This window comes from Pan paniscus, chromosome 7 (genome assembly GCF_029289425.2).
Source record: "Pan paniscus chromosome 7, NHGRI_mPanPan1-v2.0_pri, whole genome shotgun sequence".
NCBI classification, from domain to species: Eukaryota; Metazoa; Chordata; class Mammalia; order Primates; family Hominidae; genus Pan; species Pan paniscus.
Genome location: NC_073256.2, coordinates 150,387,166 through 150,404,646, shown reverse-complemented (window position 1 = coordinate 150,404,646; position 17,481 = coordinate 150,387,166). Strand labels below are relative to the sequence as shown.

At 44.2% G+C, this 17,481-nt stretch overlaps 1 protein-coding gene across 1 annotated transcript in view; it reads right to left on the bottom strand.

Moving 5' to 3' along the window:
* Window positions 1-17,481, bottom strand: part of TG (thyroglobulin) — a 270,475-nt gene that overhangs the window by 119,454 nt on the left and 133,540 nt on the right. Inside the window, exons 36-37 of the mRNA XM_003830086.5 lie at window positions 3,384-3,518; window positions 1,655-1,819 (exon numbers count right to left, since the gene is read on the bottom strand). Of these exons, the coding sequence (XP_003830134.3) occupies window positions 1,655-1,819; window positions 3,384-3,518 (300 nt within the window). The remainder of the gene's footprint in view (window positions 1-1,654; window positions 1,820-3,383; window positions 3,519-17,481) is intronic.

Genomic DNA, 17,481 nt, shown 5'->3' with positions numbered 1-17,481 from the left:
ACGTGACTACCTGGGTTAAGAAAATTATCTGTGGCCATGTGTATTAGCTGTAAACAAATAATGTCTGTGTGAAAGTTGAGACACCTGTAGATGCATATGTGCACACATCTTTTGGAAGTGAGCATTTTCCATTGAATTTTAGTCACACTGAAGTAATAGAGAAGCAGTCTAATTTGTGTTTTACAGAACTCAAACCTCAATGTTAAGTCATTTTTCAGCAGAACTACCACACAGATTGGCCACACTGTTGTGAAATATACTATTAAAATCTATAATCCCAGCAGTTTGGGAGGCCGAGGCAGGTGGATCCCTTGAAGCCAGGAGTTCAAGACCAACCTGGCCAGCATGGCAAAACCCTATCTCTATTAAAAATAGAAAAATTAGCTGGGCATCATGGCATGCACCTGTATTCCCAGCAAGGCATGAGAGTCGCTTGAACCCGGGAGGCAGAGGTTGCAGTGACCCGAGATTGTGCAACTGCACTCCAGCCTGAGTGACAGAGTGAGACTCTGTCTCAGAAAAAAAATCTACATAGCCTGACTAAATAATATAAATGTCCAGATAAAGAGAGGGCAAGACTTACGATTGAGGGCCTAACAGCTCATCACCTAGCGATCAAAGCATTCTCAGGTCTGGAAGACACTCTTGTGGTCTGAAGGCTAAGGCTGAGGAGGGGGCAGAAGAGGAAGATATCTCTGGAATCAAGACAGAACCAAAGGACTGTCGATGCTCTAGGACAGCATGGGGCCAAATCTGCTGCTACTTGGTTTTGTAAATAAAGTTTTATTGGAACACAGTCACATCTACTGACTTACATGTTGTTTATTGCTGCTCCCATGCTACAATAGCAGCTGATTAGTGTTAACAGAAAAGAATGGTTGTAGAACCTTGCTCTAGAAGACAAGATGGCAGATGTAGCTAACAACAGTCATCAATTTCATCCAGTAAACATGTCTGGTTGGGGAGGGGATTCCCCCAGATGCCCAGTCCCTGTTTCCTGTTCTACAGCTCTTAGCAGTCTTACTTAGTGGTGGATTTATGGCTACTCCCTCTTGCCTTGCCTGGAGCCCCAGAACCAACACAGTATCTGACACGTGTTTTAAAACTAAACTCAGCCAGGAACAGCTTCTCTCTCCGAAGTGTTTAGATGCGATAGTTAGGCTGCATGGCTTTGTGGGAGAGGATTGCATCTTGAGATAGGTATCTGGCTCCAGGTTCCAGCTCCATCATCATTAGCTGTGTGAAATCACAGAATTAACTTAAATTCTCTGGGCTACAGCCTTCTGATTTCTAAGACAGGGATAAAGCCCTTATCCTGCCACAACACAGGATTAATGTGAGGACCAAATGAGATAAGGCCTGTGAAAGAACTCTCTAAACTACAAAACCATAATAAAAAGTGGGCTTTTGAATTATTTTACTAAGAAACTTCAAAACCAAGATGGCTTCTATAACTTAAAGGAATAAATGAATAAAAGTGATACAGAAGTAGGAATTTTTTCTACCTTCCTTCAGTCTACCTCAAGTGAGTGCCACCTAGCCCAGAACTTTGGCCAACAAAAGCCACTGTCCTCCAACTCACCAAGTGTTTAAATAGTCCCTTCCCCAGACCCAGTTTCCCAGGATGGCTGCAAAGGCATAGGCTTGGGCTTACCTGGCTTCCGGTAGATGTGGGTGGCCTCTTCACGAAGCAGAAGTCGGCAGTTCTGACCCTGCAGACTATGTGTGCAGCTTTGAGTATCAGCATAGAACATACATCTCACAGCCCCAGGTTGGGTTTGCAGAGTGGTGATGAGACAGGCCTCATGTTGGGAACATTCTGCAGAAAAGAGGGAGAAGAGTGATGCTTGGGCCTCAGAGATGTTACTTCACTCATGCATCCATTCAGTCATCCATCCAACCATCCACTCATCCACCCTTCCATCCATCCATCCTTCTATCCAATCATGCATCCATGAATCCATCCATCTATCCATCCGTTCATCCATCCACCCATCCACTCATCTACTCTTCCATCCATCTACCCTTTCATCAAATCATGCATCCATGAATCCATCAACCCATCCATCCACCCAACCACTCATCCACCCTTCCATCCATCTATCCTTTCATCCGCTCATGCATCCATGAATCCATGAATCCATCCATCAGTCATGCAATCACTCATTTATGTGAGCACTACAATAAATCCTAGGCACTGTACCAGGGGATGGAAATAAAATGGTAGCAATGAGAAACCCAACCCTCTGATCAATCTGCTTTCCATGCAGCATTAAGGTCTTTTTTGTTTGTTTAGTTTATAAATGTGCTCTTGTTATTTCCCTGCTTAATATATCTCCATGGCTCCCCATGCACTTAAGGATTACCTCAAACAAGGCTCTCCATACTCCAGCCTTTATCTTCAGCCCTGTCTTCCTCTCCTGTTCTTCAATGCCTCCTCAGCTGGCACCATACCCAGTGTTCCACCAGGGACCATGCCCTTTCCCTTGCATGTCAAGTTCTGCACTAGACAATTTAAACTATATGACATTCAGTCCTAAGAACGGTTCTGAAAAAGTGCTGCTTCATTTTATTGATCAGGTTGTTGACAGCCTAAGAGCCCTATTTATAGCTCAATTTCTGTGAATGGTACCACCCAGAGGTGTGCAGTGCATAACCTGCATATCTGTACATGGTGGTCCAATCTGCAAGATATGCATAGCTTTGTGCATATTATTATCCAACCTTGCAGAGAAGGAGATTCATGGACTTCATAGAACCTCAGGGGAGGTTAGAATCTTGGCAAGGGTATAAATGCTATCTGATGTCTGCCTCTTTCAGAAGCTAAAATTCTTTGTAGAACATTCCCATCAAGTGGTTATCTAGCTTTTGTTTAAATACCAACAATGACCAAAAACTCTCTAAAAGAATTATGCATCTGTGGGCAGCTTTGCCTATTAAAAAGTTATTCAACTGCATTGAAAAATGTCTCCCAAAATTTGAGTTTTACCAAAACAATAGCTCTTAGGTATATCCCACTGGCCAGACAAGTGTACTTCCTCCTCACCACAACAGCCCACCTGCTAACTGAGGTCAGCTGCCAGAGCTGCCATGCATGTGCATCTTTCCTGCCTCAGACTAACCCACTAGATCATTCTTCTGATCTTCCTCCGACCTGGGTTTATGTCCCTCATCTTCTGGCTGGCATATTCCCTTGGACACCTTGGCTGCCCTGTGGGGTAATGAGGAGACTTCACCCAGGTCTTCTTCCCCAGGTTAATCCCTTACTTCCAAGCATCCTAGGTTATCGTAGTGTCTCATGTGTTTTTCTAAGTTGAGAATCTTGAGCAGCACTTGTGTGAGGTTTTGTCCCACCCAACCTGGGGGTTGGAAACTCCCCTTACCCGACAAACAGAGGTCTCGGACAGCAGAGAAATTGCTGGTGGCAGCAGTGCTGACATGGGCAACATCAAAGTGCCTAATGGATGGATCAACAACCACTGAAGAGAGGGCCAGCGACTGCCACAAGTCCAGAGACACTAGGAGAGAAGGCAACGGACAGTCACATGCAGTTGTCACCTGGTGAGTAACAAAGACAGCCGTGTATTACCCAATATCCCCAAAGGCAGCCTCAGGGGCATCCTCCTCTTGGTCTCCATTCCTGTGCAATCTTATAGCTTGATCCGTCTTTCCATTCTACAAGTATTTATTGAATTATTTATGAGCCAGACTCTGTGCTCAAGCCTAGGAATACAAAGGTTGAAAACAGAACGAAACAAACAGAAAGCATGGCTGTTTCTATTAAGCAGCTCATAGTAGAATGGGAGAGAAGTTGAGAAGAAAAGAAAAACATCATGATATAATTGTTACAAAGCAACAGTTAAAATAATACAAGGTAATAATGATACTAACAGACATATCAGGTTAATCATGTGGTACTATGCTCAGGTCTTTACAGACACTACATCAGTTGCTATCAGTTGTTTTCTGTAAGGGACACTGTGGGGTGCCATTTAGACCCCCTGCAGGACTGAGACCCCCCTGCAGGACCAAGGCTCTCATTTCCCCAACTGTTGTTAAGCTGATGGCTGGCAGCTCCCAACTGAGTCTCTCTCCAGGAATTGCCTTTGATCTAAGAGAACTGCCTCCCCTTCCCCATGGACAGCCTGCATCCCACACTGTCCATGGGGGTAGATAAAGGTTCGTACCCCCAGCCTCAAGATGGAACAAATCTGAATGGCCAGCCTAGCTTCAGAGCTCACTGGAAGATCAGTGGGGCCATCATTTGATTTGCATCAAAGTTCTTCTTCCTCTGGCCAATCCTGCCCCTCACTTCCTTCTATATCCCAAGCACGCTCTGCACCAAGCTTCTTGCATGCAAATCTCCATCTGAGAGTCTTCTTCTTGGAAAACCCCAGCTAAGACATCTTCCTTCATATATGAAGAAAATCAGACACAAGAGGTTAAAATGACCGGCCTGTGAGGGCACTGTTCCTGCTCGGTGGAACAGGATTGGAACTGGCCTTTGTATGTAGTGAAGCTTGTGCCCTTCAACTGCTCTCAGGTGCTGCCTCCCTAGTCCTGTACGTAGGATGTGGCTGTCTCAGCATGGGGGAGGGAAGCACCGGTGTAGCAGCCACAGAGATGGCTTGGGCAGAGGTGAGGAGGTGAGCTCGTCCTATCTGGTGCAAGGGCCGTGCCTAGAGCCAGACGAAGTGAGGGTGATCCTGAGTTTCCACTTAAGTTTCCACTGAGACAAAGGACTGTGAGTCTAGGTCAATGGATGTATCATACTTTCCACAAATATCACTGAAAAGCTTGAAAGGCTGCCTCTCAAGATAGGCTTCCATGATCATTCGGGAGAGCTGATTCCAGAACACTCCTGGAGAGATGTTCAGTGGGGCATCAGTGATCATTAATAAAGAAAATCTCTGTCTCTCTGTAACATACACACACCTTCTTGCTTGCTTTTGTATTTTCTTCTTTCTTGTTTTCTTGCTTCTTTTCCCAGAAGACCACAGTAGTGTGTCCTTTAATAAATATTTGGTAGCATTTACCTTGTGTTAGCAGAACACTATGGCAATCACAAGCATAGCACTTTGAAGTTTACAAACCATATTCACTTCATCATCATGTTTGATCCCGACAGCACCCAAATGAGGGGTTGGGTAGGGGCTCTAGTGCCTCTTTCACAGAGGAGGAGTCAGAAACTCAGAGAAGTTATATGACATTTTTCAGAACATGGAGCTGGAAAATAACTAGGCCAGAAGAGAATCAGATGTCTTGGCTCTAAGTCAATGCTCCTTCCATCCTGTCTGAGTTTCCTATGCAGCTGAGCACCTTTTCCAGAACATTATCCCCAGGTATGAAAGGGTCTTTGCCTTTGATAACACCCTGTTCTTAGCTATACAGGGAAGTTTATAATTTTTATCTTAAACCTGTCTTTGACAACCAGCACACTGGTGGAGAGTTCACTAAAATTAGACTGGTAAATAAAGCAGCAAAACAATCTAGTGCCATGTTTTGGTTCCTCAAGCTGCTATAACAGAATACCATAGGCTGGGTGGCTTAAACAACAAACATTTATTTCTCACAGTTCTGGAGGCTGGAAGTTTGAAAGCAGGGGGCCAACATGATTGGGTTCTTGGTGGTGCCCTCTTTCTGCTTGATGGATAGCTGTCTTCTTGCTGTATCATCACATGGCAGAGAGCAGAAAGACCAAGCGAGCCCTCTGTTGCCTCTTCTTAGAAGGGCACTGACCCCATCATGAGGCTCTGCACCCTGATCAGTGCCCAAAGGCCCCATCTTTTAATAACATCCCATTGGAGGTTAGGGTTTCAACATATAAATTTGAGGAGGATGCAAACATTCAGTCTATGACATGTCTATACTTTTTTACATTAAAACAAGAAAGAAAAAATAAGAGAGAGAAAAGATTCATCCAGAGAAGTTGCCAAATAACACAACCTGTTTCACCCAGGCCCAGCAAGAGGAAGATAAACCTCCGTACTCTGTCCTGGAGCAGTGGGTGCCATCCTAAGACTCAGGAGATGTGTCTTCCTGAACTTAGGACCTGGCTTGACTGCAAGAGATGCTGGGTTTTCATTTTCTTAAGCATCCTCCACATGTTGCTATTTTCATGGTCAACATAAGGGGCATTTTTGCAACATGACCAAACTGAGCTGCATATTTTTAGAGGGTGAGAACACTGCAATTTTAGAGAAGTTCTATGAAAGGGTTTTAGGGCTAGACTCACCAATTATGGTCTTAAAATGGAAGCCTTGGCCATACTCCGTGTTTAGGTTGATGTCTGGGAGAAAGCACTATAATTAAAGAGTGAATTTCATCTCCAAGTGAAAGCCAGTTCATCTGTCACCATTCCAGGGCCTGGAGCCAAGTCCTGCCATTCCCTCCACCTGCCACTGTCCCCTGGCCGGCATGAACCCCTGGATGAGTCACTGCTTTTGTGCAGAATCCAACATCTGGGAGGTCCACAAGTATCTCATGAAAATTCTGAGAACAAACTCTTTGTGGAGGCAGAAGGATGATGAAGCAGGAAAGTTGGGGCTCTTGGCAGCATTTTGTGAGAGTTTACTATTTGCTAGGAACTTACAACACTGCTGCATTTAGTATTCATGATAACCAATGAGGTGGGTACTGTCACTGTCCAAGTTTACAGACAAGGAAACAGACGATCCAGTAATACACCATTTTGCTTAGCCAATCGGCTTAGCCAGTGTTAGCATGGCTAATTAAGTGGTGGTGCTAGCTAGGGCTGGAGCCAGCTCTTGCAGGTACAGAACCCAGAGTTAGTACATCACAGACTTCCCCTCCAGATGAATGAGGTGGTAGCAGCTTCCAAGCTCACCCAAAGAGTGAGTCTTTTCCTGAAAAGTAGAGTCTATGGTTTATTGATTAATTTTTTTTTTCATTTTTCTATTTTTAGTTCATAGATTGCAATGCTAGTGTCATTTATTTTAAAATATAATCTCTCCTTTAATTCAAAATGCATGCTTATTGCATCGTGAGTACTTATCTGTAAGTGAATTTGTTTTGGTGGGTGTTTCTTCTTTTCCATGAATGTCTTTGCAAATCCTGGCTCTGCCTCCATCCTGCTTAAACCATAGTCACTCTGTATTTTATCATCAAATGGTAAAAATTTCTCCACATTATTTTGTTTTGTAAAATATCTCCTTGTCTATTCATTCTTTAGGATAAAATTTACCATTTCAAGGTTCAAGAAAGCTTTGTTGGGTTACTTGGAATGATCTCAAAGTTAAACATTAATTTGAGATAAATTTTTTTATTTGAATGTTATTTAATATTAAACTTAATATTTGATGCCATTAAGCATAGAATATGATGTTATTCCATTATATTTTCAAAATGCTTATTGTTGACATAGAGAAAAGCTATTTACTTATGTGTTTGTATTTTCTAACAGGACAACTTACTAAAATCACCATCAATGAAACTCACAGACATGGGTGAGACAAAACTGGTTCAAGATACTCTATCCTTTTAGTGGGGTATGGGTCCCCTTTACTGACCCTGAGTGGCCACCTAGACTGGTTTGTCTAAAGATTTGACTAGAAGATTCCTAGTTCTCTGCCTCAACACTCCAGGCTCCCTTGACACTACTTTCCTTAAAAAAAAAAAAAAAAAAAAAAAAAAAAGAACTAAATTAGACATATTTCTAATAAATACCTCATTAATATATGCCTATGCCTTTAATTGTCTTTAATCCCATCATAAAATTATAAATTCAAGTCCTATTTTTATGGTCCAAAATTATAAATTAAAGTTCTATCTTTGTCTAAAATTATAAGTTCGAGTTCCGTCCTAAAACAAATCCTGATCAGGGTCAAGTCCCAAATATAATTTAGACTTGAGTTCTCCAAAAATGAAGCTAATACTAAAAACCTACCTCCACTAAAATACTCAGTCTGGTCTAATTCTAGTTTTTGTTTATCTGGCTGGCTATATTTTTGTTCTGTGTAACAATATCTGGCCCAAGAAAAATTAAAGACTGTAACGGGCACAAAAAAAGCCTTGTAAAAAATCCCCAAACTAATTGATCTACACACTCAATGGAAACAAAAGGACTCCATAAACTTAAAAAAAAATTTCAAAACACATAAAAAAAAACTTACAAAGTCAACTCTTGTGTTTTCTTCCGTCCCCGCCTCTCCTCCCCCTTCTCCCGGTCTTACTCCTCCTTCCAGCGCCACTCCAGTCCCATGACATTTCAGACTTAGCATAAAAATAAAGTCCATAATTTTAAAGGCCTAAATTAAAAAGGCTCTGTCTTTTGAACTCTGCCTGCTTTACTAAATTCTTGCAATAAAAAATAAATCATCCCAAACTAAAACAACAAAATACCAGACAGCCAACCTCCAGTCAATACTTCAACAAATATCTCCCTGGGTGACAGGAGTTTACTAAAAAAAAATTAACATAAAAATGGCCAAAATAAAATTGTGAAACCTTAAAACGTGCCAGGTTTTCTGAGATTCCAACTGACTACATATTATGGCCCATTCTAATACACATTTTAAAACCACTGGCCAAATCACATTAAAAAATTCAAAACTGAAATCGTGATTCAAAAAACCTATAACTAAAAAATTAACATCTCATCTTTTAAATTATTTGCCTATTTTTTCCTGTTCAAGTCTACTGGCTTTTCTATTACTATCAAAATAAAACTGACTATTCATAATATTAATAGGCTCTTTGTTGTGTGGTTACTTTGAAAACAGGACCAAAACTATATTCCGGTCTAGCAAGGATATGCCTCCACGAGGTGGTAGATTGGAAACCTGCGGTATTAACTAAGTCAGCTGTGTATATTTGTTCTTTCAATCATGTATTCATTCAACAACTATTTACAGGCCTCCTCTGATACTCCAGGACTGTACCTGACAGCCAACGGTGGCAGCCTGGAAAAATAGTCTAAGAAGCCAAAACATTTAAGATGATTCTTACCGTCCATCGTAGTTCTCAAACTTGGGTGAGCATCAGATTCTCTTGAGAAATGTGACAAGAATTCCAAAGTCCAGGCCCAGTTCTCACTTCAAAGAGCTGGGGCCTCTGTAGTCTATTAACTTTCCTGGTGATTCTGACACACATCCAAGTTTGAAAATGACTGTGGTCTCTAAGATATCCTTTTTGGTTTTGGTTTTGTTTTGGCCATGATTGCTGGAGACACAGCTTAGGCTAGTGAAGAAACAGTTCTGAGTTCTAAACCTCACTCAGCCTGACACTGTGTGTCCTCAGGCAAGTCCCTTAACTACTCTGAGAAACTCTAATCTTTTTTTTTTTTTTTTTTTTTTTTGAGACGGAGTCTCGCTCTGTCGCCCAGGCTGGAGTGCAGTGGCGCGATCTCGGCTCACTGCAAGCTCCGCCTCCCGGGTTCACGCCATTCTCCTGCCTCAGCCTCCCGAGTAGCTGGGACTACAGGCGCCCGCTACCACGCCTGGCTAATTTTTTGTATTTTTAGTAGAGACGGGGTTTCACCGTGTTAGCCAGGATGGTCTCGATCTCCTGACCTCGTGATCCGCCCGCCTCGGCCTCCCAAAGTGCTGGGATTACAGGCGTGAGCCACCGCGCCCGGCCTGAGAAACTCTAATCTTAAAGATCTTTGTGTTACACATTGCCCTTGTTCATGATCTCTAATAAGCATAATGTCTCTCAGTAGATGACACATGGACCATTGCCTTTGTGGGGTAAATTAATCCATCAGCACCTTTGCTCTGAGGCCCTTGGATCCAGGCCTCAGGAAAGGAGTCCTTTTCCTCCAGAGCAGGGAGAAGATGGAATAGGAGGGAGAGGTGAGCCGAGAGGAAAGCCGGACAGGTTGGCTCCTACACAGTGACTGTCCTGCCTGGTAAGAAGGGATGCCCTCTGTGCTCACTGGCATGCTCCCTAGTGGTGCGAGACCACACAGCCCTCTGCACACCTCCCGGGGAGCCAACGCTGGTTAGAGAATAACATCAGGGTCCCCTTATATTGCCAGAAACCAGAGAAGAGTTGAACACACCCAGCAGCTGACACTAACAATTGGCTATGAGTGTATGTCAAAAATGGGACACAGTAAAGCAGCCAGACTACACTGTGTGACTTTGGGCAAGCCACTCCCCTTCTCTGAGCCTCAGTTTCCTCATCTATAAAATGGTGATATTAAGTGACTGTCTCTCCTAGGGTTGTAACCACAAATCAATGAGTTACTAGATGTGAGCTGCTGCCCAGGGGAAATACTCAGCAAACACAGCCACCTTCACCGTCTCTGGGTCAAGCTACTTGGTTCCTGATGCAGTCTGGACACTGTTTTTTCAAAATGATGGGGCTCTCAGCCTGGATGGAAGTACCAGGGGTGTTCTTTAAGGGGCACAGGAGCCCAAACTACTGCCAGTTATGTCCCCACCAAACATCTGACTCCTGACTTCCACCTGACCCCTCCTCCCCTCGCCCCACTGTCCCCCTGTCCCAGGGCAGCTTGCTTCCTGCCCAGGAGGGCCTCCACAGCCTCTCACCTCCTGCGCAGTGTGCCTGCGGTGCCATGGGCTGGGCCTCAGTTTTCGTGGGAAACTTGCTGCTGAATTGAAGCAACATCTATAAACATCAGTGGTTCAAGGTTTCACGAGCTTAGCAAGTCCCAAAATGAAGCCATTACTGTCCCCCAGTGCTCCTTTTCACTCATACACCATGTTCTTTCTTTCCTCAGGGAATGTTTCCACCACTCCCTCCATTGTCCAAACCAGAAATCCTATCATCCTTATCGCCTCCTCCCAGTGGAGTCTACATGCTCAGCCCCTCTAGGAACTGTCTTTTCTTTTCCACCTGGTTCTGGCCTCATCAATTTCACTGCAGTTACCATGCAGGCTCCAAACAAGGGCCTCCTGATCATGAGTCTCAGCCCACTCAGGCCATTCTCATGCTGGTGCTGGGATAACCAAAACCGTTCTAACATCCGCATCTGGTCACAGCACTCACCACCTATGGTCCTCCAGGGTACCAGGCAGATGTGTGGTTGGCAGGGTCAGTCACTCCAGCTGCATTGCAACCCTCCACTTTTACAGGGTGGTCCTGTGTGCCCCCTACTCTCACCCACTCACCAAACACAACACACATTCAGAAGTGAAAACAATATCGATTTACAATGTAATTTCAGTTACTTATGTTAACTCGCATTGATCTTCATAACAGATGGGGACACTGAGGCACTGGAGGAAAGACCACAGGATACTCCCCCAGACCATAGAGACACCACCTAAGGTTATAGAGGCATCATTCAAGGTTACAGAGGCACCCCCAAGGTTACAGAGGCAGCCCCAGGTCACAGTGCAGAACTTAGTTGAGGTCCTACCAGCAGGACACAGGAACTGTGCTTTTCTTCTGCTGTGCTATATAGTCTTGGATCTCCTCATTGAGGTGGTAATTGACAGATCAGCCCTCATTCCCAGCAGCTAATAGGCACCTTCCCAGCCCTTATACAGCCCCACAGCATGGTGGTTAAAGGTCTTGGTGACTCTTTCAGTGAGTAGGAGTAGCTCACCAGAAGGCCCTAAGACCTTGGAGGAGAATATGCCCTTGGAAGTAAGAGGCCTTGCCCCTTCCATGGGCAGAGGGGCAACAGTGGCCCTGAAGGAAGAGAGACTCATTGAGGTCATACAGCCTCTTTCCTCTGTGACCAGATAGACTAGCAATGAGTGCTACTATCTATTTAGCAGGTAAGAAGTGCTTGAAAAGTCATGTAAAGATTAACTGGTTCCATCTAATGGTACTCCATTGAGATGAACTGTCCTAACCCTACTTTATAGGAGGGAAAAGTGAGGTTCACAGAGGGCCACTGACTTGCCCAAGACCAAACAGCTGAAAGGCAGGCAGCAAGTCAGTGTTTGCACCCCGGACAGCCCTATATGGTGATATCCCCTGCAAACCAGAGCTGCTGGGGGGGACAAGGGCAGAGGAGAAGGAAGGGTCTGGGAGGGATAATGGGGGCAGCAAAGAGGCAGGAGGTGATGGGGGCAGCTTGGGTCACCTCACAACCTGGAGGCAGCACAGCTGCAGTCTCTGCACGGGCGGGCCTCTGGGTGACATGGAGGCACTTCTATTCCTTTCTAGAAAGCACCATATCCCCTTTTTTAAAGCTTAATTTTTATTTTTAACTGACAGATTATAATTATACATATTTATGGGGTATAATACAAGGTTATGATATATGTATATGATGCAGAAGAGTACTTTTTGAGATCTATTACACAGCACAGTGACTATAGTTAACATATGGCACATTTCGAAACTACTAAGAGAATCAATTTCAAATGTTCTCACCACAAAAAAAAAAAAAAAAAAAAAAATAAGTATCCGAGGGATGGCTGTGTTCATTTGATTGATTTAAGCATTCCACAATGATTCCCTTTTTTAATGGATACTAAGTAGAAAAAAATTATGCTAGAATATATTTGAAATTTTCCATTGATATGTAGATAATCGTGTTTAATTCTCCTTTCTTCCCTCCTTCACTCTCTCCCTCCCTCCTTCCTTCTTTATTTCCTTTCTTCTCTTTCTTTTTTTGTTTCTTCCTTCCCAGACATCAGTTAAAGGAGAAAATGTTTATTTCAAGGTTTATTTTCAGCTGTTAAAAATTGCCAAAAAGCCTTTCAGCTGGAACCACCATCTTCCAGTAATTCGCCAAAATGACAAACACAAAGGGAAAGAGGAGAGGTACCCGGTATGTTCTCCAAGCCTTTTGGAAAACATGGAGTTGTTCGTTTGGCCAGGTATATGTGAATCTGTAAGAAAGGTGATATGGTAGGCATCAAGGGAATGGGCACTGTTCAAAAAGGAATACCCCACAGGTGTTACCATGGCAAAACTGGAAGCGTTTACAATGTTCCCCAGTGTACTGCTGGCATTGTTGCAAATGAACAAGGGCATGATTCTTGACAAGAGAATTAATGTGGGTATTGAGCACATTAAGCACTCTGGGAGTCAAGATAGCTTCCTGAAACACGTGAAGGAAAATGATCAGAAAAAGAAGCCCAACAGAAGGGTACCTGGGCTCAACTGAAGCGCCAGCTTGCTCCACGCAGAGAAGCACACTGTGTGAGAACCAGTGGGAAAGGCCAGAGCTGCTAGAACCTATTCCCTATGAGTTCATGGCATAGTAGATGTTAAAATAAAATATAAGACATCAGACTGTAAAAATGTTTCTCTTCATTGAGTAGAAGTGTGATGTCCTCTCCCCCAAAGAAATAGTTAAAGCAAATTTTAATTGTGTCTGAATTTATTGTGTAATGTTTTGCTATTCAGATTTAATGTATTTCTTGCTGAAAGATGTGAGGCGGCTTATTGAGCAACAAATTAATCGCTTAGAAAGTGGCCAGATATTATTTATGACATATTTGTACTGGTTTAAAGACAGTCCAACTAAATCATCATGGAAGAAGTAAAATAATTTACATTAAAAATTGCCCAAAAAATTACACATCACTATAGAGCTGCATGCACCCCACAGGCAGAGGTCTGCCGCTTGCTGGCAGGTAATGACAGGTGAGCTTCTGCTCTGGCCATTGCCTCCCTCATTTGAAAAACAGGCGGAAAGTGCCTCCAAGCATTTTTGTATCAGATCCAAGGGCAGAATGTCAAACCGGCAGCAAATGCCTGACACTCTCTCCAACGTTCAAATAATCACAGACCCATCCCATTTATTGTATAAAAAGATCACGTGACTTTCTTAGGACTCATCAAAAATAAACAGTGAGTCCAAGGCATCCAAAAGTCTTCAGGATCCTCACCCTTCTTCCCACAATCAAAACCAAGAGGAATTTCTTTCAGCTGCTCAGCACTCATCAAGTGATTGCTCCTGAATATGGAATAGCTGGGAAATAGAAGAGGCGGTTTCCACACCTGCACAGGCTGGCTGGGGTAAACCGTGACATTCTGATACCTTTCAGGCAGGAAAAGTCTTTCAGGCCCTCAGCAAACCTTCATGATCCCTGTGATAAGCAGAATAGAAGTGACTGGAAGCTGCCTTGGAGGCCTGTACGGCCACAGGGCACTTGCTGGAAGGAAGAGCCCAGCTCACGTCTCCCTGTCGTCATCGGACGGAGACAACATTGCATTGAGACATCCTGCTTTCTCACCAGAGACCATCATTCAAGTGAGAACCAGGACATAGTGGCCTATGTTTGTTCTTAACAGCATTTATCAAAGACCAGATGTTCCTTTGATAACAGAAGGAAGGAAGACCAAATAAAGACATCCTTGTAATTTTGTGGTTATTTGCAGAATGAAAATGGGAGGAGAGCTGCTGGTTGGTTCAGCATTTCTCCAGGAGAAATTCTTTACACTTGCAGCAGACACTCCTGGGCCTCTTTTAACATTCACAACCCTAGAAAAATACCCAGACATCCTGACCTCTCCTTTCAGCCTCCAAATACCTACTTTTGAGCTCCTCAGTGAGCACACTCTTATCTTCGACTCTGCATCTCAGTGCTTAGCAGAGGGGTGACAGTAGGTGTCATGGGTTGAACTGTGTCCCCCCCAAAATTCATACATTGCAGTCCTAACCCGTAGGTCCTCAGGATGTGACCTTATTGGGATAGACTCTTAACAGACATAATCACGTTAAAATGAGTTCATTAGAGTAGGCCTTAATCCAATGGTGGTCTGGTGTCCTTGTAAAAAAGGGAAATGTTGACAGAGACACGTGCACAGAGGGAAGATGGAGTGAAGAGGTGCAAGGAGAGGGTGCCATCTACAAGCCAAGGGGAGAGGCTGGGGACAGATCCTTCCCACAGGGACCTTGGAAGGAATCAACCTTGTCTACACTTTGATCTCAGACTTGCAGCCTCCAGAGCTGTGGGAAGATGATGTCTGTTGTTGAAGCTACCCAGTTCGTGGTACTTCGTTATGGCAGCTGCAGCCAAGTAACAGAATAAGTGTGCACTCGGTGACAGCATCCACTCACTGATTTACAGAGGGCCTGCTCTGCCCCAGTGCTGCTCTCTAGCATAAAATGCTCATCATACTGATACTTCCCACCCTATCGCATGCACATAGTCAAATGGCTCATAGGGTTGAAGCATCTCCTGTACGAAGCAGCACAGACATAATGTGATGTGCTCCGTGTGTTGTCTCCTTCCATCCACACGCAGCTGTCTGATGTGGCTCTTCTGGTCACTCCTGCTCTAAGAGGTGGCATTGCACGTTTTAAGGAAGGACCACTCTGGGGCACTCTGCCTGGCCAGATCCCAGCTCTGCCTCCTGCCAGCTCTGTGACTTGGAGTAAATTATACGCTAAGTCTCAATTATTGGTCTTTTGTTTTAATTTGTGAACAGGAACAGTTTTACCACCTGAACCGTAAAGCAGAGCTTCTCATACAGTGAGAGTCACAGTTTGCTACTGATCTTTCCAGTCTGTGGGAGGGCAAGGGGTGGAGGGAGCTAGGGTTGGTCCCATCTTCCCATCTGTTTACCCCAATGAGTCATGCAGTTGTCATCATCCCCTGTGTGTGCCATAGCATGATAAATCAGGGAGCTCTGGGCACAGGCTGAAGGCTGAATAGAGCCATCCAATGGCTGCAAACTGCTTGGCACAGCCATACTCACTAACATTTGTTAAGGATTTGACCTCCCATACATCAACCTCAGAGCCTGAGCTCTCACCACTGTCTGCATTGTTGAATGCATGATGGCATCCTTGCTGTCACTTGTAAAACAGGGCTTTTTCAACCAAAATTTAATATTAAGAGTGAATATTAATAGTAGTGATGTTACAGTTGCTGCCCCCTCATCTTCCTGGAAAGAAATGCTGTCACATCAAGATGGTCCCACAGGGGGATGTAGGTCTGGTTGTGTGACCCAGAAGGACCAGAAAAGACCCACATAAAGGATTGAGGGACACAGAAGGAAGGACAGAGACAATATAAGCCTTCAGGACAAGGATCAGTGACCTTCTGCTCACTGAGAAGATAGTAAATATCTTCTGAGAAGAAATATCACTGAGAAGATAGTAAAGAGCCAGGTAGTAAATATTGTAGCCTCACCAGCCACATTTGTTCTCTGTTGCATATTCTTCTATTTTTTGCACCCCTTTAAAAATGTGATAGGCCTATTCTTCACTCCTAGGCTACACAAAAACAGGCTGCAGGCTGCAGGCTGCAGTTTTCTGACCTCCAACCCAGAAGGCAGATCTGAGACAGAGCATGAACCCAGTCGTTATGCACCTCAATGGGTGGGTAGTCCACACCTGGGAACCAAAAATCCTACAGGCAGCTTGACAGGGAGTTTGTATGCTTTTTTCAGGAATAAGGAGGAGTATAAGGGATGCCATCTGGAAGGCAAAATATTGTAATTTTATGACCTGCTGATAGTGGTCCTTCCTAACTGGGGAAATGAATGTCCTTTTGCAAAATAATGAGGAGAATAGATTCTAGTTTTTTTTTTTAATTATTCTTATTTGATAGGATGAAAGGGTGGCAATCACATACCTTCCCCCAATCAAAAAGCAGAATGCCAGCCCGCCTGTCCTCTCTGCACCATCTTGGCCTTTCTCACTCTGGTCCAGACTCCTGCTCGTCCTTCTCTCTGAAACCAACTCACGTTGTTGCACTGCTACCCTCTGAACCTGTCTCATCCTTCCCCAGCCTCCTGTGTCCCAGAAACCAGGGTCCTTACCATGACTGTAATGTCCCCTCCTTCACTCTGGGCTGCAGTCCTGGTTCTTGGAGGCCCAACCCTCTGACAATGAAATCTTCTAGTCCTTCTCATCATCCTTAACTGAGAATGCCTAGTCATTCTCCCATATTCCTCAAGCCCATTGCCACTCCAAATCCTGCTAAAATATTGAGTGGTTTCATCATCTTAGGGAAAGTAGAAGCCCATTTGAAACTCTGGTCTCAGTTTCTTGTCTGCTTCAATCCCAGAGACCTTCATTTCCACTCCATTCCAGCCAACTGCCTCTGTGATCACACCCCAAACCCTGCCATGGCATTGAACTCCATCACCATTTAAATTGTAGTTTTCTAAGCTGCACTTGCTGATATGGACCACAGTTTTCTTTCTTTCCAGTACATTCACACTTTAGCCCACTCACACCAGCTCTTTAATTTCACTGTGATTTCTACTCTCCCACCCACTCCATGGTATCCATCCTCAGTGGCTCATCATCCAACCAAGACCTCCCATTGTTCCATTATCTCAGCTTCCCTTTGAGCAATGTCCTCAACTCTCTTCCTCCCAATGGGACTAACCCAATGGGCTCTCTTTCCCTGCAGCTTGTCTCAGTCTGCTGAGCATGGGCAAAGAAATTTCCCATGGTCACAGCTGAACACACTGGTGCCTTTACAACTTGTGGACCTTCAGCTTCAACTGACCCCCGGCACAGTTTGATCAGTTGGTCCCCTCTCTTCCATCCCTTGCAGCCACTGCTTTCAGTGCTTGCCACTCTCTCAGGCCTAGACCTCATCCATCCCCGTCTGCTCTCAGCCAGTG